The following is a 22,900-nucleotide window of genomic DNA, read 5'->3' on the forward strand; positions in this document are numbered from 1 at the left end:
TAAAATCATTGAAGGGAAATAAAATGCAAATTTAAATTGATCTGTCACTCATCAACAGAACTCTAATTCATATGTGAAAAATCAGCTCAATAACTATAAGCTTTTAGAAAAATAAGTGCAGAAAACGAAGTTGGACAGACAGTCATTGGCCCCTTGAACAGAATGAATGTTTGTTAGTACCCACCAAACACCTTATTCCACTAACAGAAATTTCAGTTGTCCTCTTAAACATTCACTCTATGGAACAGGCTTCAATTCTACAAAATATACCTACTTTTTATAACAATATTCATACTCATGAACTTTATCCAAGAAAAAAATTAAGTTTGATTTTAAAGTTTTATTGACATTTTTGTATATTTTTTTGAAGAAATGAATCTTAATATGGCAGAATAATCTGTGAAATACAAAAGCAATGGGACACATTTTATAATCTTTTTAAATTTCAAATCACAACTGCTTAATGTGGATTTTCTTCTTTGATTGATGGTGTGATGAACAAGTCAGACTTTATAACATTGTCTTTTAACCTCAGTCCAGAAGTCAATAATTCAAAGTTGCTTTCTGCTCTGTATTGCCAATATATACTGTATACGCATTTACATCAGTATCATCGTACAATTTAAATATTCTGTAACAAATTACACATTTTTCCTCTGTCAGCTCTCTGCACTAAGCCTGGAGGTGTGATCTACGGTTGAACATTTGCATTGACAGCCGGTCACGGGACATTCCGAGTGTTCCGCAAACCACTCCCACAAATGGGAGGCGTGGCCTCCATGGCGACATGATTGGCACCACGTAAACCAATCATCAATGGCTGTCATTTTGGATGCATATGCTGAAAGGGAAAGATGAAAATACAGTTTTCAATTGTTTCAAAACATAGTTGACTAGTATTTTAAAGACTGAATTTATTAGCTATCCATGTTTTATTGACAGTTTAACCTAGGTTGAAGAGAGGGGTTGAAAAAAACATTAACTGTTCCAACTGAGCTAGCTTATTCCAGTATAGATTTTCAATTTATTCCTTATTATTTTGTTTTCCATCATAAAATTAAAGAAAAATTCTTCTGGAAAACTGCCTTCATATTGTACTTATTTTAAATGCAATGTCAACTGGATTGATGTAATTGTGAGACCCACCGCATTATGATACACTGTATTCACTACTGTATGCAGGGTAATTTTCGCCCTGTGTTATTTTCGCCCTTTTGAACTTGTGAACAATTTTGCCCCGTTTTGAATTCGCCCAGTCATAGTTCTGCTTAAGAAATTATGAGGTGTAATTTGAATTCGCCCCATTTTAAATTCGCCCAATCAAGGAGAGGGCGAAAGGGGCGAAAATAAAACAGGGGAGAAAATTTCCCTGTATACAGTATTTTCTATATCCCAGCAAATTACATGCTACAACCTAATTACATTATGCGCAGATAGATTAAAACTGTAGAGTGTGTACGGATTAGACCTACTTGTTTTATCTTTTTGCGTGTAGAGAGTGTGTAGGGATTAGACCTACTTGTTTTATCTTTCTGCGTGTAGAGAGTATGTAGGGATTAGACCTACTTGTTTTATCTTTCTGCGTGTAGAGAGTGTGTAGGGATTAGACCTTCTTGTTTTATCTTTCTGCGTGTAGAGAGTGTGTAGGGATTATACCTACTTGTTTTATCTATCTGCGTGTAGAGAGTAAGTAGGGATTAGACCTACTTGTTTTATCTTTCTGCGTGTAGAGAGTGTGTACAGATAAGACCTACTTGTTTTATATTTCTGCGTGTAAAGAGTGTGTAGGGACTAAACCTACTTGTTTTATCTTTCTGCTTGTAGAGAGTGTGTCGGGATTAGACCTACTTGTTTTATCTTTCTGCGTGTAGAGAGTGTGTAGGGATTAGACCTACTTGTTTTATCTTTCTGTGTGTAGAGAGTGTGTAGGGATTATATAGACCTATTTGTTTTATCTTTCCGCGTGTACAGAGTGTGCAGGGATTAGACCTACTTGTTTTATCTTTCCGCGTGAAGACAGTGTGTAGGGATTAGACCTACTTGTTTTATCTTTCTGCGTGTAGAGAGTGTGTAGGGATTAGACCTACTTGTTTTATCTTTCTGTGTGTAGAGAGTGTGTAGGGATTATACCTACTTGTTTTATCTTTCTGCGTGTAGAGAGTGTGTAGGGATTAGACCTACTTGTTTTATCTTTCTGCGTGTAGAGAGCTGTGTCGTGATTAGACCTACTTGTTTTATCTTTCTGTGTGTAGAGAGTGTGTAGGGATTAGACCTACTTGTTTTATCTTTCTGTGTGTAGAGAGTGTGTAGGGATTAGACCTACTTGTTTTATCTTTCTGTGTGTAGAGAGCTGATCCCGAGGGAGTACCAAGATGCATCAGACACAGAGAACAGCGGGGGAGGGGCTTCCTACACCCCGGGCAGCAGGACACCTACAAACGAAAGGATTAACCAGTCATAAAATACTGTAAATCACTTTTTATTCACAAGAACTTTATTTTATCGTAAATATGCGAGATGGTATAATTTTATTCTCGCGTATAATATAATTTCTTAAGATTATATAGAGCAATGACCTCAATTCGTGAAAATTTTGTCTTGCTGATAAAAAGTTAATGACTAATCTCGCTAAAATAAAGTGTCGTGAAAATAAAGTGATCTACAGTAAAACAAAGACTGTTCAAAACTTGTTCAGCATGATTGGATATATTTAAATACTATGACAACTGATGAATCAAATAATTTTAGAAAATTGATTTTTTTGTATGAGGTGGGGGATATGAAGTAACAGAAATGGATAATTTCTTATATTTTTTGTAAGAGGAAGAGAGCCGTGTAATTGATTTTTCAGGAAAAAAATCAAGTAAATTAAGTTAGAAAATAATTATTTGCTTTCCTCTCTTCATGTCAAGAGAGAGAAGAAAATGAATTGTATGGGTGGACTGGGGATTGAACCCTGGACCTTTCATCAGATGCCCTACCAGCTGAGATACCAAGGCCATGAAAATCCACACACTGAACCATTCTTACATGAAACAGATATTCATGAATTAAACATTATACACCATACATATACACCTTCGTACCTTTGGTTTAGTGGAAGTCAGTGTTCCTGCTGAGTACGAGTTGTATGGTCGCGCTCGACTGGCCACAGGCATGTTACAAGCGATGGATTTACCACAGAAGTTACAGCTAACGAAGGCCTGAGATATGACTCGGAAGTTATCGCTGGCATGCCAGATAATATCAAACTTAGACCTGTACAAAAACAAGCAAGGCTTATAGGAAGCTATCTTAATTTTTTTCTAATGATTTAATTTAATTTTAAATAACAAAATTTTAATTATGTTATAGCCACATGAAATTTATTGCAATTTGAAAGTAACAAATTAAATATTACAGAAATTTCTATTCAGTATTGATCAAATTTTACCTGTGATGCCAAAGTCTCCATCGATCTAACAGTTCTCTGTACCTTTAAAAGAAAAAAATACTGAAACATAATTTTTAAGAATGCTTTTTACATACATATAGGTATGGTAATGTTTTGTTAAAAGGGAATGAATCTACTATCTCAGGAGAGATAACTCTTTCATGTCTAGAGGACTTTTCTCCCCTGAATTGTCTAAAAATATTATACATGTGTACATGACTGTACATGTATATACGTAGTGCTTACGATTCAATCCAGTTAAGAACTCTTTCGTCTTTGGACATTTCGTTTGGGAGTGAGAAGACACAGACGAGTGCTGCGGTTTGTACATCACCAGTCAGGTCCACGTACTTAGATATCAGAGAGACACCATCCTGTGTTAAACCTACAAGGATTTTATAGTGAAATCACTAATTTTCAGAGAAGATTGATTTTCATAAAATTATGTCCACCACGAAATGGTAGAATTTTATGACAAGATAAGATTACTCTTCCTCTGCTACAAAACTATTTTTTTTAAACCAAGTAAAAAATTTAACCTCCACAAAAATAAATCATTTCACAGTTACTGTATTTCTCTCCAAAATTCATAAAAAGATGTTCTGTGCTAAAGCTTCTTGATAAGAGACTTCTATAGGAATAAGATAAAATCTGGGAATATGATTAAAGTCTGGGAAATGAGAGTCTATAATGACATCATGCAGGTCTTGTATTTTGAACAAAATCTATAATAGACAAAAATTTTAGGCCATGCAAAATTAATTCCTGAATTGGTTCTCAGGCCTTTTTTCAAGGAATATGATGAGGGAGGGAGGCTTTTTTTAATTTATACTTTTTTTATTGCCCCCAAAACATGATAAGGCTTTTTACATTGCACAAAACCTCAACAAATGATGAGGTATGTGACTTTTTTTATTTTATTGGTTTAGGCTATCTAAATTTAATTCCCTGGTTCTCAGGCCAATTTTCTCCAAAACCGATGCAGGAGGGCGGCATTTTATTTATCATTTTATTGGCAATAAAGTAGATGAGGGAGGTATTTTTTTTTATTTTAATTCCCGAATTTTCTTTAACATAAAGATTTAATCACAGATATACTTTCCACTTCTGGTCAAAATTTCTGCTTTATCCATTGCTTAACAGCATGTAAACATCGTAGGTAATGTCCTCGAATGTATTTTCAAACGAAGACGAAGTAGCCAAAATCTCATTGTAAATGGCTAGCGGAAGTGATATTTGAATACTAAACTACGAAACAAATGAGGTCGGGATTTTTTTTCCCGGATTGGTCTCCACAATACCAACTTTTTATTTTATCAAAAATACAATAAAATCGGCAATGCGGCTACCTCAAAACGGATGCGCGCGGGCCTGAGAACCAAGATTTCAATTTTATATGGCCTTAGCAATAAAAAGGGTCAATGAGGCACCCTTGGAAGACATGAGGGAGGGCCCGAGAACCAAGAAATTAATTTTTATGGCCTTAACACAATATCTTATTTTAAACAAAATTATAAAACATAAAAGGTATACTGTAAAAGCACAAATATTTGTGGGGGATTAAATTTCGTTAATTTCGTTGTTAGCCATTATCAACGAAATTAAATCCCACACGAAATTTTATATGAGTATATATTGAATAGGGGTACTTTCAAAACAACGAAATTAAATCCTCATGAAACTATTCTAGATGACAAAACAACGAAATTTTATCCCCACGAAAATTTGTGCTTCTACAGTATTTTCCTAGAGAGAGTTATTTCATATACAGTTCAAGAGACAAAAAGCTAGAATATATCCTCATTTATTCAAAAATAAAAAAGAAATTACCTCTAGCTAGAATGAAATTTTTTTCCCAGACATAAACAATCTTTTGGCTATTATGAGATACACAAACCTGTGATAAGTAAACCGTCTAAATTTCCAGCCTCTATAACTTTCCTTGTTATTCTGTTGATGTACTCTTTTAACTAATAAAATAAATAATATATTAATATATCATATGACTAAGTTGTTTATCAATTGAAAAATAACTTGATTTTGTACATGTATAATGCCAATGAATAATTTTTTTGACATATATTTAATACATTGTACATAATTTGACATATATTACATAATTCAAAATAAATTTTTTTAGATTTTAAATTTTCACAAATACATGTATGATTTTTAATTCATACAGATATAGAAGTTTTTTTTTTCTTTTCTACAATATAATTGTTTTTCAATAACTTGATGATTTTATTTATAATATATAAATGAACACCAATCAATTTTTTTAATGTAAGTTTACATAGATACCTTATCGTCATCCAGGTATATACAGGCAAAGGCAATCTTGTCTGAGAGCTGCATGCCACCTTGGTCTGTCTGTGTAAAATATACAGAGAGATAAAATTACCTAAATATATGAATATTAACATCAGGCCAGCTTTAAAATGAAGTTTGCTTGACCTCTCACAACTCTGGGTAAAATCATTGGGTCGGTGGGAAGGAGGGAAATTTTTTCCCCAGAAAATTTCAACACATTTGTTGATGAAATAAGATGAATAAACAGAACACAGGAAAAAAAAATTGTGTCCTGGAATATAAAAAAAAAGTTTTAAGTCAGGCCCTTTTAGTCAGTTGGTCATGAGAGGCAACCAAATAATTTTTTAAAGATGGCCTTACCCAGATACAAATGTAATATATTCATGCAGTCTGATAAAATTACCTAATATTTAAATAACAGTAACCCTAAATATATAAAGAAAATAGAACCCAATTATTCAGAAACAATTACCAAAAGCATTTATTTAATAAAGTTACCTACAAAGTGAATGTACAAAGTTACGTACTAAATATAAAAAATAAAATTGCTCAAATTAAAAGATAAACAAATTAAACCTTATTTGTAAAACAAAACCTTGTAAAAAAAAAAATAAGATTATCTGTAAAGTGGTTACATGTGTTGTTCATTATAATCATGATAATACACAATACTGTACATGTATTGTCATGATTCTGAAATTGGTGAACTATATAAAGTAGTTCAAGTTCATAAGTCTATGTAACTGTATCCATGCTAGATATCACTTTTTTCCCATTCAATTTTAAAAGAATTATTAAGCTAGTAAGTGAGAATTTATGTAAAGAAATGCATCCAGCAATTCTGGAAAAAGGAAATAAAGCAATATTTTTTTTTACAGTACCATAATAATTGAGATGAAAGATTTTTTTTGCCATATAAAATATAAACAAAACTATAATTTATACTTTTTTTTAATACAAAAAAGTTCTGTATTACTTCACACAAATACATGTAATGTTAATTTTTCTTTTTTTAAAGCTAGTTTAATGATTTTTTTTTAGAATTTTAAATCCATGATTATAATATTCATCGGCTATATATAATTTATTATAATTATATGACTTTTAACTTGGTCAATGAACACATAAAAAAATTATATAAAACTGCATCTTATAACATCTTGATATTATATAGCCTTGAAATTACTTGATAAATTAATCAGAATTCTGAATTGTGCATTAATTTTGATTCAATTTCATACAAAATAATAAAAATTAATATCAAATTAATGCAGACTATTGCAGCCACTACTGTATTTTTCCCCTATTAAATAATAACTTAAAACAAAATGTTAATGATCTCTTTTCAAGTACATTTTAAAAGCTTAACATAAAAGAATTGAGATTAAAAAAAAGAAGAAAAATATGTTGATAAAATCTTAAGCATGGCGCAGTATAAAATATTCAGCTACATTGTAATTGTGCAACAAACCTTCTTCCATCCATGTTTCTATGGATACGAAAATTAAACAAAGATGTAAATCACTGCATATATAAATTTTTGAAAAAATAATTAACAAAAGCAAATTTGGACTTGGATATCTTGAACATATTATTTCATTTAACAATAAAAATATGTCCAAGTGATGTTGTTGCAGTTCCAAAAACTATTTATAACATTTTTTAGTCATTATCTTCAAGTTGAATAAAATCTTCATTTTGGAAGTTTAATCATGATCCTGTGGATTTCCAGATAGCAAGGTTATTGACTGTTATTCAAAATATTGGACCTATACCATTCCTGTTCATATTAAGAGCCAGTCTGCGAGAAAACCATGCAAAATTCAAAAAATCGTCCAAATGGAAGGTTGCAACTTGGGAATTTTAAGTGGCTTAAAATTTTCTACATAAAGGTAGAAGTCAGAATATCCACCAAAAAATGTCGAACCCTGCATCTATTTTTAGTAACAGCTCATTTGCATATTTGTCGAAAATCACACAAAATTTAATGGAAAATGTATACAAATTGATCAAGTCAAAAAGTTACCTTTTGTCATCAGTTTACTTTCAAATTTTGTTTTATTTTCAAAGTCATGGTCCAATTAACACAATTAATGAGGAAAAACTTAATTCAAATAAATATTTTATTTTTTACACATCTATTTATAGATCCTAAATAAATGAGTATGATTTTTTAGCCATTTTTAGATGCTCATTTCTCTCAAGACCAAGGTTGAAATTAAATTAAATTAATTGTTACTTTAAAAATGATCTAAGGTCTAATCTGTATTAAAATTTTGAGCTTGGGAAATAATATCTACATGTTGTAAATTAACTTTGAAATACCATATTTTGCTACAATTTCACATCTTTTAAATAACAGACTTTTACCATATTTTTGGATTATTTCTATGATATTTAAATGAAAAAGAGAAGATTCTTAATCTAATATATTTTTTAGAAGAGGAATAACTGATTTGAATACTTCATATAACTTTCTTTTGCTTATTTTAGCCCCTTGTTACCAATATGATGGAATTAAATTGTTATCTCCCCTTGTTGGAACTCTTTTGTATTATTGGGTAAAAAGTGACAGGTATGTCAAAATGGAAAGAAGTTATGTATGATCATTTTTTTTCACATAGGAAGTTGTTGTGGAGCATTATTGCACTATGAAATGGAAAAAAACTTATTTTAAAATATTTGAATGTAAGAAAGAAACAACAACTTAGCTTGAATAAACAAATAACAGGCCCAGAGGAAGCAATTTCAGTGTGGGGAGGGGGGACAACCTACATTATCAACTACCAAGAATTCCATAGAAAGTAAAAAAAATAAAAGGTCATCAGATGTTTGTTTTTTTTATTTTAGGCATTATACATGTAGTAGCTATGTTTTCTATAGGGTTCTCTCCTCGGGGAATCTACATACATGTACATGTATTTCATGGTAATTAACAGTTACAAAATTTTTCCTAACAAGTACAATATTGAATAAGAAATTAAATCAAATAATAACATATTTTTAATCAAAATACACTTTTGATATTTTGTTGAAGGCACCTGGCCCCGTTAAAGTTTAAGATCATTTTATTCACTCAAACCATTTCAGGTACATGAGGACAATGAAGAATATATTAACAACATATAGATTCAGGTCAGAGGTACAAGTATATGGTATACAAAAGGAAAAGAAAAACACATATGAAACATATAATAATGAAATAACGAGAGGAAAATCATAGAGGACTCACTAACTAAAATCATATATTTTCAATATAAACGTACGTATTTTTCTTAGTGTCTTAGCAACTTGTTTTGTCATCAGTTGAGAAAATATAAGAATACAAACAGGTATTTGATTGCATACTCTCAACAAATTCAAAAATAATTGGTAATTTCAATCTACATGTAAATTGTTTTACGTTTCATAAATTTAATGTGTTTTTAAGTTTAACCAAACACCGTCATTCCTAAGCATATTTTTAATTTTACATTACATACTTTAAACTACTGTGTTACGTAACATTCATATATTGATAAAGTCAGATCTCCCATTAAAAATCATCAGCTCAAAAGGAGATGCCACCGATTTAGGTACCCCATCAATATAGGACCCTCCACGATAAATATCTGGCAAAATTTAATGTGACAAACCCGTTTCCCCCCCCCCCAAGAAAACATGAGTCGTTACTGCAGCCAAAACTGTGCTAGTTTGCAGTACAAAGTGGTAAAAATTTAAAACTGGCGACAAACATGATAAAAGACTGAATTCATATTCAGTCATTTAGGGAATCACCCCGCATTTCGCGACACTCGGTAATTTACCTTAATTAATTCGTTAATTTGCTATCCTTCTCGAAGAAAATTTCCGTGTATAAATGTTGCAGAATATTTCTCATCGATGTTGTGGCGTTGTTGGTGGATGAAATTTAGCATACTAGGTATTGATAGAACGGCAATTTTATGAGCTTTCATGAGCATTAATAATTTTTTATTACATCTCAAAAATGTATGTGTTACCACCGCATTTGTAGCCCCCTACAGTTTAGGGTATTTCGAATCACGTACATGTATCATGTGCATGACCGCAACTGAAGAAATTGCACACCTGCATATTTAATTTAAACATTATTTTATTATGTAAAGTAAGCTTACATAATTGGATTGGACATCAGGCATGGCCTATATAAGTCCTCTCCAAGGTCAAGGTTACAAATGTTAAGAAATGACAATGAATTACAATGATGAAAATATTCCTTATAAGTTACATTAAATTCTTTTGTTGACTAAAGGTGGGGAAAAAAATACACGATAATATATTAAATTAAATTATACAGATGAATTATTACTAAGCTTATGCATATTGCTATACAATATAATGACAAAAAGAAAATAATAATAAAAAAATAATGAAAAAAAATTATAATAATAAGAAGAAAGAAGTGCAAACAAAACAGCAAAACAGAATAAGTAAGGTGCAAAAAACTAATATTTAAGAAAATACAAAGTAAAAGGAAATAGTAACAACACTGAATAAAGAGAAAAATAATAAAGTGCAAATATAAATTACCAAGGAAAATACAACATACACATGAAAATGGAAATGCTGGGACTTGGAATAAATAGAAAAAATAAGAAATATCTGGATTTATTTTTTACTTAATTACAAAATACTTTAAAATCTTTTTGAAGACTTGATGTACTGTTGGACTGCTTCTGAAATTGAACAGTTAACTTTATAAGGTAGTTGCCTATCACCAATTAGCAAAATTTTCAAAATTTGAAACAGACATTTTTCTAGCTTACACTCTTAAGATTTTCAAAAAGATCAAAATCCTATTATAATAGGCTGGATTGATAGAAAAAATGATAGCCATAGGCGTATCGTATATCCACACTTAGTACAAGAGGCTATTTCACTTAGGGATTGATTATACAAGTGAGCATTTAAATTACAGCCACACTTAATTGACAATGCGTAATGTTTTCGCCATTTCCATAAGGATGCCATCTTTCATATAGAAGCATTTTTAAAACATGAATAAGATTCAATACATTTTGTTTCAAGTGGTAAATTGTGCCATAATCTTATTGTAGAACAGAAAAGTTGAATGATATCTGGGTCTTTATGTTGTTCAGAGAGTAAAATTATCGGCTGAGGATGTCCTTGCCTTGGCTAACTAGTGGATGGTGGCATAAAAGGTCCTCACCACCAAATTTTGGTAAAAGTTCTTTCTTCTCTTGCTTTTTGATATTGTGTGGTTCCATGCTTGTTTGAGTGCCATCAAGGTTAGATAAGAAAGTGTCATTCAAATCAATATCAACAGAGGAATTCGTCTCGTCAAAGGCTTGAATATTTTCTGCCTCCATTTCTCGTCTTCTGGCCATCGCTCTAGTAACAGCACAGGCTGGATAAATGTCATCATCTTCATCATCGCACATAACATCTGGAGTGTTTTTCTTAAAAACTATAGGATCTGGTACAACTTTTCCACCAGCTAAATCGTTGCCTAGCAACAAAGAAATGCCTGGCAGTGTGAAGAGTAGGTCGAACACCTACGATAACAGGTCCAGTAACTAAATCTGACTTCAAACTAATTCAGGTATGCAGGGGAACATCAATGACGCCTAGCTCCACACCCTGTAATAAAACTGACCCACCAGTAGAAGTCTGCTCAGACAAAGGAAGCACGCCCTCTAACAATAACGTCTGTGCAGCACCAGTATCTCTTAAAATTGGACAGGTTTTATTTACGCTAGAAAGTCACCGAGTGAAACAAATCCCTGAGACATAAAGGGCTTATAATCCTCCATAGAATCTATAGAACTGGACTGTGAACCCTGGACATCAGGAGTGTCAGAACAAATCGAAACTAAGGCTTCTCTATCACCTCTAACTGCCGCACAAGCATGTCGTTGAGTTTTATTAAAATCATTTTTTTCTCTTAAGTTTAAAGCATTCACTGATCAGATGACCCTTTTTCTTACAATAACTACAAGTAGGAATTGTACAAATATTTAAAAAGATCCTTCAACACGTCCTGGACCGGACTTAAAACCACCTTGGGATGTAGACTGGAGACTTGTGGAAGACTGAGACCCTGAACCACTCTTTTTATATGTGTCTGAATTGGTAGAATTACTGCTAGTTTGAGATCTTGATACAAAATTCTTTTTATGAGACAGAGCATAAGTATCAGATATGACTGCTGCCTCTTCAAGAGTTTTCACATTCTTATCTTCTAAATGTGTTTTCAAATCTTGAGAAACACATTCCTTAAACTCTTCTACCAGGATGACTTGGCGCAAATTAGCAAAGGTTTTATCAAGTTTCTTAGATCTAAACCAGTGATCGAATAAATCTTCTTTCTCTCGTGAAAATTCAACAAATGTTTGGTTATCAAACTTCCTATACTTTCTGAATTTTTGTCTATATGCTTCAGGTACTAATTCATATGCTTTTAATATTCTGCTGCTTTGACCTTCTCATAGTCTAAACTTTCAGCTACCCCTAGTGCAGAGTATACCTCAGCTGCTTTGCCAACCAGTACACTCTGTAACATTGTTGACCAAACGTGTTGTGGCCATTTAAGATTTTCTGCGACTTGCTCGAATTGTGGAAAATATTTGTCTACAGATTTTTCTTGAAATTTTGGAACTAATCTAATATTTTTTGCTGCGTCAAATTCAGTTTTGACAACTGACGGTTCTGGTTGGTTTTGTAATTTTAATTTCTCTAATTCAAAGTTCATTTCACGCTCTCTTTCTCGCTCTTCTCTTTCTGCTGCTAATTTGTCTAATTCAAATTTTCGTTCACGCTCTCGTTCTTCTCTTTCTCTTTCTCTGTCTCTTTCTCGCTCTTCTCTTTCTAATTTTTCTCTTTCAAATCGCATTTTCTCTAAAACTCTAATTGAAACTGATAGTCTGCCATTTTGTACGAGCCTAACTCTGATCTAACTGTATATTCTGGAAGATCGTATTTTTCAAAGATGTTTTCTTCTACTAGTTTGTTTGCAACCTTAATTCTAATGTCTTCCTTTCTCTGAGAGGATTTAACATCTAACCCAAAATGCAAACCTAATGCGATCAAGTCATCCTTTTTTAACGTATCAAAAACCTGAACACTTGGTGAACTAAGAAAGTCTGTGACCGAAAACACCATGTTGATTTCTGCTGGCTTATAATCAAATTTAACAATTTAATTAACAAAATTCTGACAATGAACTGCAAAAGTGCAAGAAATTCTTAAATGTATTTGAGCCCCCAATTCTGTTATGGGTCAGAATAACCCTAAATGCCAGCAAAGAAATCACACAGTTTAAACTTAACAATAATTTATTTACAGTAATATACAAATCATTAAGTACAAACTTAGCAAAAATCTAAAAATACATACATCAGAGTGTCCGTTGCTGCACACAATGTCCCAGTGAAATTATATCCCAGTAATACCTCAATGATGCTTATACGACAATAGTATCTATGCATCGAATTGACAGGGTATTTATACAGTATCATAAATCTACACATATTCTAGAAATTGTAAATACATGATATTCCTGGAAAGTTCTGGACATAAACAAAGTTCAAGAATGTTCTAGAAAAAATGACCAAACATATTGACCACTCTGGAATGTTCAAGAAACTAAATGTTACTAATAATATACAAGATGAAACAATACAAATACAACACACCTCACAACAATAAGAATTCTGAATTGTGCATTAATTTCAATTTCATACAAAATAATAAAAATTAATATCAATGCAGACTATTGCAGCCACTACTGTATTTTTCCCCTATTAAATAATAACTTAAAACAAAATGTTAATGATCTCTTTACAAGTACATTTTAAAAGCTTAACATAAAAGAATTGAGATCAAAAAAAATACTCAAGAGGAAAAATATGTTGATAAAATTTTAAGCATGGCGCAGTATAAAATATTCAGCTACATTATAATTGTGCAACAAACCTTCTTCCATCCATGTTTCTATGGATACGAAAATTAAACAAAGCTGTAAATTATTGCAGATATAAATTTTTGAAAAAATAATTAACAAAAGTAAATTTGGACTTGGATATCTTGAACATATTATTTCATTTAACAATAAAAATATGTCCAAGTGATGTTGTTGCAGTTCCAAAAACTATTTATAACATTTTTTAATCATTATCTTCAAGTTAAATAAAATCTTCATTTTGGAAGTTTAATCATGATCCTGTATTCGTGATTTCCAGATAGCAAGGTTATTGACTGTTATTCAAAATATTGGACCTATACCATTCCTGTTCATATTAATTTTGTGTACAGAATAAAAATTCTGAACTTTATTTGTTTGAAATGGAATGCATGAAAAGCTGTATAAAGTGAAAGAAATACATTGTTTATTTTTTTAAGTAAATAACCTTATTTTAGAACTCTTGTAGAGCACTTGTTTGTGTACACGAAACTATATAATCCTTTGAGATTTATTTATTGAGTTCTTGAGTATCTGTTCAATATAATCTGAAAATAAATAATGAAGTACACACAAAATCTGCATTTCCTTGACCTTTGACTTTCAAATTGTTCTAATGCCTTTATTATACATTCTTAAAAACCCGCGGTAGGTCTCACTTCTAAGACAAGCAAGACCTATTGTGGGTTTCAAACGATGTCAAACGATAAAGTAATAAATAAAAGTAAACAGCTCTATAGCTGAGGAGTTTATTTGATATAAAAGTGAGGACTGGTCATACATTAACTGTGCCTTTTTACAAAATTCTTACCAGAATTTCCTCGTAGTTTTCACGTTCGGAGGTGAGGAAGGCGAACATGGCCCTGAGGTAGGGGTCGTCCAGCTTCTGTAGCAGTGACAGACAGGTCTTCCTCCACAGGGTGTGTCTCTCCTCCGTATAACCCGCTATCGCCATGGCAACCGTACTCAGATCCATACTCTCTGTTAAGGTATAGAGGGTGATTTAAACAAGAGTTATATTACCCCATGGCCACCATATTGTAGGTCAATATTTCTTAGATCCCTTCATAATTCAACCAAGTTCAACTGATTATCCTGGTTACTGAGGTAAAGATAACACTATTTTTCTTATGAATAAACATTTGTTAATTCAAATTTTTTAGAAAATCATTGTAAATCTTTTCCCCCATATATTTCTTGAAAGCATGATTAAAATTGGTTGCTCATGGAGGAAAATTCGCTACTCTGCCCTACAAGATGGTGACTAAGGGGAATAACTCAGAGGCAAAATACTGTCGACATACTTTTTTACACAGGGTCATAATTCCGCGTAATCTCAATTTCTGTTTAATCCGCCTATAGAAAATTACGTGGATTTCTCAGACTGTCACTATATGCCTTGCATTTATATTAAGTACGCTTGGATAAATTCCGTGGAAAATTTGTGACCTGCATACATAGCGTAAATTAATACCACGCAGAAAAATGTACTTGTACAGTATGTAGCCGGAAAAGGGTATTTACAGAGAATTAAATCCCTTGGCAAACATGTCAAATTCTTCACATTTATGTTCATTAATATTTTATTTAATGAGTTCATTATTAAATCATTGAGAGTGATTTAAAAGAGAAAGTTCTGACCTTGACCCTTGGAATTGCTGGTACTAAGGATCTCTATGGCTTTGGAGATTTGAAGATTAAAGAGGGCCATGGCCGCCGCTACAGAGTATTTTCCATCCATTTGTAGTCTAACAGAATGTAAAACGTTTACAGACTGAGTGTTAATTCATTAAAATGCTATAGATATGTCACATTGGTACAGTTAAATTTTGTTTTTATGTTTCAAGAATACTTTGATCACACAAAATATAAACTGAAAGAAATGACTACCAGAAAGTGTGAACATACTCATGTAAAATAGTGTCTAACTGTTCAGCTTTCTGCTTATCAGCACCCCATCCACACAACTGTAGAGCTTTGGTCCTGCAAAGATTATTGCATTTGGTCAATTAACTCTTCCTCATTAGTTCATAGTCATCTGTGTTGTGTGAGAAGTCTATAGTGTGACCCCCAACAAAAACGTGTAGGTATATTTCTCATTTTAAAGATTTGTTTATAGTTTCTGTCAAATCTCAAATTTTTGTGGGGGGTGGGGGGTTAATTTTCGTTGTTTTCAAGGTATGATGAGACCCACAAATTCATGTCCACTACAAGATTAATTCTTGATCCAAAATCAAATCCCCACATAGAAAGAGATTTTCCTCAAACCGCCAAAAATTGACTCCATGAAAATATGTGATTTTACAGTATATTTCTTAACTTTTTTTTAAAATATGCATGTGCAGCATTCATTATTTGGCAACTTTTTTTGAAACAAAAGTACATTTTAACAAGAGATGTTTGTAAAACACTTATGCCCCCCTCCCCCCAAATTGGATTTTTCCTAAGTCCAAAAGTGCATAACTCTGTCTAAAATGGTGCAATCGTACCCAAAACAAAACTTGACTTAGATATTCAGCTGAAAAATCTGTATACTAAATTTTATTTCATTATGTGCAACCTCTGCAAAGAAAATGAACGGAAACTGCAAATAATTGGAATTTTTCTAAGTCAAAGGGGCATAACTCTGACAAAAAGGTTGTGATCGAACCCAAAACAGAACTTGTCCTAGATATTCAGCTGAAACATCCGTATACTAAATTTCATTTGAATATGTGCAACCTCTGCAAAGAAAATGAATGGAAACGGCAAATAAGTGGAATTTTTATAAGTCCAAGGGGCATAACTCTATCAAAAAAGGTGCGATCAAACCCAAAACAGAACTCGACCTAGATATTCAGCTGAAACATCTGTATACTAAATTTCATTTCAATATGTGCAACCTCTGCAAAGAAAATGAATGGAAACTGCAAATAAATGGAATTTTTCTAAGTACAAGGGGCATAACTCTGTCAAAAATGGTGTGATCGTACCCAAAACAGAACTTGACCTAGATATTTACCTGATAAACCTGTATACCAAATTTCATTTCAATATGTGCAACCTCTGCAAAGAAAATGAACGGAAACTAAATGGACCGACAGACCGACCGACCGACAGACCGACGGACAGCAGCAAAGCAATATGCCCTCCCTTCTTCGAAGGGGGGCATAATAAATATATTCCAATAATCACTTAATATTCATTAGTGCTCCAAAATGTAGTTGCTGGCCTAAGATTGCTGCTGCAATAAATTTTTGACAACATTGGATAGAAAACACTTCAAGATAACTTTTCACGATAACTTGCCTTTCAGTGCTGTGATATTGCCTGACAGAGGACAATTTCCGTGAGAAGTCCGCCGCCCAGTACATATTGACCATCTGAGAGCCTGGTACGTCCTCACTATCCAATCTCAGAATGCTCTTTATTCCTAAGTGTTTACCCAGCATGCTTCGCTGACCTTGTCTCGTATATTCCAGCATCTCTCGAGCATCTGGTTTGAAGACGAGAAAAAAATCTTCACATCTATTTTTAGATCAAATTTTTGAAAAAATATATATGGTACACATTTAAAAAAAAATATTTTTCTCTAAATTGAATGTACATGTTCACTAATATTTGCAATCTAATGAAAATAATACTTTCATCTTGCTCTTTGTTTGTGGCAGTACTATCACTTCTAAAAGAGTTAAATTAATTCTTTCAACAGAATCAAAGAATTACCGGTAGATAAAGGAACTTAATTTAATAAGATTGAGTTTGATCTTACAAACATCTAGTATACGATTTTTAGATTGCAGGTTTTGATTTGTATTTTTACTCACAGGACAACCATCTCCACACTCCATGCAATTCAGGCTCATCTTTTACAGCGAAAACATTGTGCCAGATATGATCAGACTGTAAAGGAACAATGCATTAAAGTCAGTCATTTCCGAGAGACGATGACAAATTATACAGAAAACATATCCTTGGCAGCAAACCTTGACAATATTCAAGTTTTAAATGTTTCTTGGGGTCAAACAGCAAAATCAAGAAATAAATTTCATCTAACATTGAGAAATAAAAATAAAAGTTCTAAACAGTCTTCCTACAGTACAACATCATTATCTCAGACTCCAAGATACAAGGACAAAAAAAGAAATATAAGATTAACTAGATGAGATCTCGTTGCGAGCAACGAGTAGGTCTTCCGTTGAATTTCTCGATAAGATGAGATGTGATTTTGAATGAGATATTCATTAAAAGATGATGACATTAAGTTTTCCTTCATTAATTTTAAAGTTTCTGTTGTTTATCACGATATTCTGAGCATCTTTTGTTCAATATGGCTTATAAAAATACTCCCTATTTTCGAAACGTAATGCATAACAAATATATCATTTTGGCCCCTTGCAACCACTTATTACGTAACATATGATAAAAATTTTATAAGATATTGTTGCAAATCGTTAAGATGAATATCTTTGCTTCTCATGATGGATACTTATCAAGAAAGAGTTGAAGATGAAAGACTGTTGACCCCTCTAAACCCCTAATTTAAGGAGTCAGCCCCATTTTCTTGATATCAAATGAAAGGTCTTGTGATTTCAAAGACTTTTTGTTCAACACCTATCCAGAGATTTCTTTTCCTTGTGGATATATGCTTCATATACATATTTAAGGGGTCACTCCTACAAGTCCTTAATGGGGCCGTTTTAGAAAAATTCAAAGTATGCATATTGTTTAGAACATTATTCTGACTGTCTTTTATTCAATATTGCTTATCAAAATATTCCCCTTTTTCGAGATATAAAGCATCAAAGATTTGACATTCTGGCCCCTTGTGACCCCTAATTACGTAACATATGATCAAAATTATATCATATATTGTTGCAAATCGTTAAGATAAATACTTTTGCTTCAGTAATGTACAACAAAATACTGATCATTAGAGAGTTATAGATAAAAGACTTTTGGCCCATCTGAGCCCCTAATTTGAGGGATCAGCCCCATTTTCTTGATATCAAATGAAAGGTCTTGTGATTTTTAAGATTTTTTGTTCTATTCGTTGTGGAGATATGCTAAATAGAAATATTTAGGGGCCACTCCTACAAGTCCTCAATGGGACCGTTTTACAAAAATTCAAAGTATGCATATTGTTTAAAACATTATTCTGACCATCTTTTGTTCAATATTGCTTATAGAAATATTCCCCCTTTTTGAGATATAAAGCGTCAAATATGTGACATTCTGGCCCCTTGTGACCCCTAATTACGCAAGATATGCTTAAAAGTTTATAATATATTTTTCTAAATGGTCTAAAATTAAAAAATATCGAAAAATTGAGCAGAAAAATGATAAAATTTTTTGGTCACACGGGGGATTGAACCCGGGTCGCCCCGCTTGACAATCCAACGCGCTAACCATTCGGCCATTGGGATCGCCGCTTTGCAATATATTCAAATGCTAATATCTTGAGATTGGCTTTTTTGATTTTCAAACAAATTACATATTTCGCTTCTGCAAAAGGGTCTCTATTCAAATCTAAAACAAAAATATTAAAAAAGAAAAGTTGAAAAATTGCGTTTCATATACATTCGCTTCCGGTATCGACCGGAAGTATTGACGACGCATAAATGGCGATTCTGCAATGCTATAAATCATGAACTATCATCTCCAATTAATCTTTAGTTCATATCTTAAGCAGTTTTCGCTATTAAATCAAGACAAAATTGCATTTTAAAATCAGAAAATTGTCGATATATCACGACCGGAAGTGACGTCATCAACAGAGAAAATTTCCAATAAGGTTCAGATCAGTACCTATCAGATGTTAAAGTTTCATCAGAATCGGCCCAGTAGTTTACAGAAATCGCGTGCACAAAATCGGTAAGAATAATAATAACTAGACATGAAACTCGTTGCAAGCAACGAGAGGTGGGAATCAGCTGACCAGTTCTAAAAGGAAAACGTTAAATCAAGCAGAAGAACTGAAAAAGATTTGCACACAAGGAGGATTGAACCCAAGTCGCCAGCATGAAACTCCAACGCACTAAATACTACGCTATCACGACCTCTACTCTATATGTACAAAACAGCGCTTTTCTGTCTTAAAATTATGAAAGGTAGGTCACTATTCAAAATTCAGCAACAAACGCCACGAGTTAATCTTTGCGCCTTTTCTTTGGAATGTTCTATTAAATAGGTGTGATAGCTTCAATGACATTAAAAAAGAACGTTCTTATAGTCTATTCACGGTTTAGAAAGTATATTTAACATATTTTACAAATTCCATATTGTTTATATGCATTTAACACTAAAGCGGTGAAGCAGTTATGAATTTTTAACTTTTTTTCAATTTCCTTTGTATCCCCAAAGTGAAATATCCCGATTAGTTCGACAAAGGTTGAAATGATTCGCCGAAAAACAGGTCGTCCTACAACGGTCATGGAATCACTATATCCCTCATTCTTGCTCAATAACTCTGAGACAAGAATGCTAAAATAAACTCTATTAAGCGATCTTTTAAAATAAAATCTTTCTCTTATTGTTGTCTTATTTATTAGTTTAATATGACACAAGTGTGCATAGGAAAAACAGTAGTTACGATTTATACTTAAAATATTAATCGATATTTTTTTTGAGAAAGCATTACTTATAAGCATCATTAAAGATCTGTTTTTCCATGGTGCACAAAAGATATTAGGTGTAGAATTTCCTTTGCACATTAAGTCTTTTACCAATTATAGAAGACGTTAGTTTGACACAGAACTGCAACGAAACTACGACGTGACAATCCAAGCATTCCTTTACATTTCATTTATCCTTGTGTTACTTTCGTTCAAGGAAACGCTCGGCTGCCTCCGTAAACCCCTATTGCGAAATGTCGGCGTTGACAGAGACAGCCGCCATTTTGGACCCGTTTCAGATTTTTGAATGCTAATATCTACAGTTAAGATTTATCAACATTCAAACAAATTATATAGTAAGCATTATAAGAAGGACTTCTATAAACATACTAAAAATAAATGAAAAATACTGAAAAACAAAAAAGTTAGAAAATAGGATTTTTTAAAATTTGCATCTCGTAACAACCGGAAGTACTGACGACGCACGAGAAGGTGATTCCGCAAACCACAAAGTGACAAACTATCGTCTTCAATAAGTCTCCAGGTCATAACTTCAGCCATTTTCGTGAAAAAGGGGTGACAAAATTGCATTTTAAAATCAGGAAATTGTCCATAACTTGGCACCAGAAGCGAATTTTTCAAATTTCTCTTCGGATGTAACAACTTCATATAGTGACACATATTTTGTGAAAGTTTCATGAAAAAACGCTGATGGCAGAATAGTTTTCGAGAAATCTCCTGTACAAAATTTTGTCAAAAAAAAAGAATAATAATAAGAATAATAATAAGAAACAGTAGAATTACTATAAGGTCTTCCGTGAAGACGGAAGACCTTATAATAGGGAAAAAGAAAAAGAATAACAAGAAGGTCTTCCGTTGGAGACGGAAGACCTTAATAAGATGAGGAACTAAGGCCTATGGGCAACAATGCCCACCTGAGTAACTTTAACCACTCATTCTTTATCAGCAAATTTTTCCCCAATATATTCCTATGTAAAATTAAGGTAATATATTGTGACCCCACCCTACCTCCATTTGTCTTGTGTCTGGAAGAGGATGTGGCCATTTATCTGAACAAACTAGAATGTCCTATAGCCATATACAGGGGGGGGGGGGCTTAAATATATGGCTTAAACCTCCTATCCACATATCAACAGAATTTGAAGTATTGGTGTACAAGGTACCTAAGTTTACTGTTTAAGATTATATATAAAACTGATGACAGAGATAATCATTATCCTCTGACATATTTCTATTACCTGTAACCCGTATCCCTGGATGATCCTTTCCTTCATTTTGACAGAGATATCCAGATGTCCACTCTCCTCTCTGTTCAAAGCATTGTCACTCAGTATCTTACCATGAGCCATGACCAGGTGGGAATCAGCTGACCAGTTCTAAAAATAAACACATGCGAAAATCATGTGACCAGTTCTGAAATTATTACTCATTTTACAATCATGTACATACACTGTACACAGGTCTTGGCAAACAACAAACATTGTAAATATACAAAATATGGACTCTCTTTGGTGGTGCATATGTTTCCCCAAAAAATATCAATTTTGATCTCAGCATAGCCTCAGTCAGTTTTGATATTTTTCTAGTGCACAATTATCCCTGCAGACAAAGCCTTGTCGTTATATACAATCCTTACAAAAAGAATGTGTTCATATACTACTATACCCCTGATTGTGCCTTGATATGCAATACTTACAAAAGGAATGTGTTCATGCACCACTATATCCCTGAGTGTGCCTTGCTGGGTGATGGTCAGCAATCGACTGTGTGCTTCGGATGCCAGGAAAATGATGTCACCACTTGAGTATTCAAAACTGAAAAGATCAACATTGATTATTATAAGTTTTCTTTTACCCCTAATTTTTTAAGCATACATCAATAAATTTCCCTTATTTATCAAAGTTCTATCAAAAAGAATTAGAGCCTATAATCCAAGTACAACATCTGAAACTTATTCTGATGATCTTTTTATGAAATATTTTAGGTTCAATGAACAAATTATGAATTGGCAAATATAATAAGAAATCAACATTGATGCCTGCCTAAAAACTGAAATTGCCAATAATTTTTCTTCCATAAGAGAGAAAATTAAATGTTGTCAACATGTTATTGAGTTGATAAGAACTGGCAGGAATTACACATCTTTGATACCAATTAAAAAGGGGATCACTTTTAGTAAAGAACATATTATTACAATGAAAGAAATTTATAAAACTAACAGACAGACAGACTGACTGACCACTAAAGGGCACCACTGAGAGAAGCCCTTATCACACTGCTTCAAAACTGCCGTTTAAATAAATAAAAGGATTAAAAAAATAGACTACTTATTTATTACCAAACCTTTAATTGTTCTTTCACTGTAGTTTTGATCTAGTTCCTCAGATCCAACTGGTAAATTAAAGAAAAATAATACATGTATAAATATTCTTCTGATGCATTTTAACAATATTGAAGAAATAGGATTTTTTTGCAGTGGCGACTATAGAATTAATGATAATGCTGCCTAGTATGATCTATTACATGTACAACTAATATATAAATGAAGAAATCAATCTTGTTTCAAATTTAAATGATATTGATTGAAGGTAACAAGTA

General features: G+C 32.6%; 1 protein-coding gene across 1 annotated transcript in view; it reads right to left on the bottom strand.

Moving 5' to 3' along the window:
- Positions 1-325: 325 nt before the first annotated feature.
- The window catches only part of LOC134276464 (GATOR2 complex protein MIOS-like), a 31,169-nt gene continuing 8,594 nt past the window's right edge, over positions 326-22,900 (bottom strand). The window contains 17 exon segments of the mRNA XM_062758716.1: positions 326-841; positions 2,324-2,432; positions 3,087-3,258; positions 3,434-3,475; positions 3,680-3,818; positions 5,331-5,403; positions 5,738-5,806; positions 7,218-7,235; positions 14,500-14,669; positions 15,330-15,436; positions 15,597-15,671; positions 16,977-17,163; positions 17,495-17,570; positions 21,541-21,678; positions 21,999-22,069; positions 22,072-22,116; positions 22,646-22,693. Of these exon segments, the coding sequence (XP_062614700.1) occupies positions 660-841; positions 2,324-2,432; positions 3,087-3,258; positions 3,434-3,475; positions 3,680-3,818; positions 5,331-5,403; positions 5,738-5,806; positions 7,218-7,235; positions 14,500-14,669; positions 15,330-15,436; positions 15,597-15,671; positions 16,977-17,163; positions 17,495-17,570; positions 21,541-21,678; positions 21,999-22,069; positions 22,072-22,116; positions 22,646-22,693 (1,721 nt within the window). The 3' untranslated portion in view covers positions 326-659.

This window comes from Saccostrea cucullata, unplaced genomic scaffold, assembly GCF_032062105.1.
Source record: "Saccostrea cucullata isolate Sc308-1 unplaced genomic scaffold, CSIRO_AGI_Scuc_v1 ctg1207, whole genome shotgun sequence".
Classification (NCBI taxonomy): domain Eukaryota; kingdom Metazoa; phylum Mollusca; class Bivalvia; order Ostreida; family Ostreidae; genus Saccostrea; species Saccostrea cuccullata.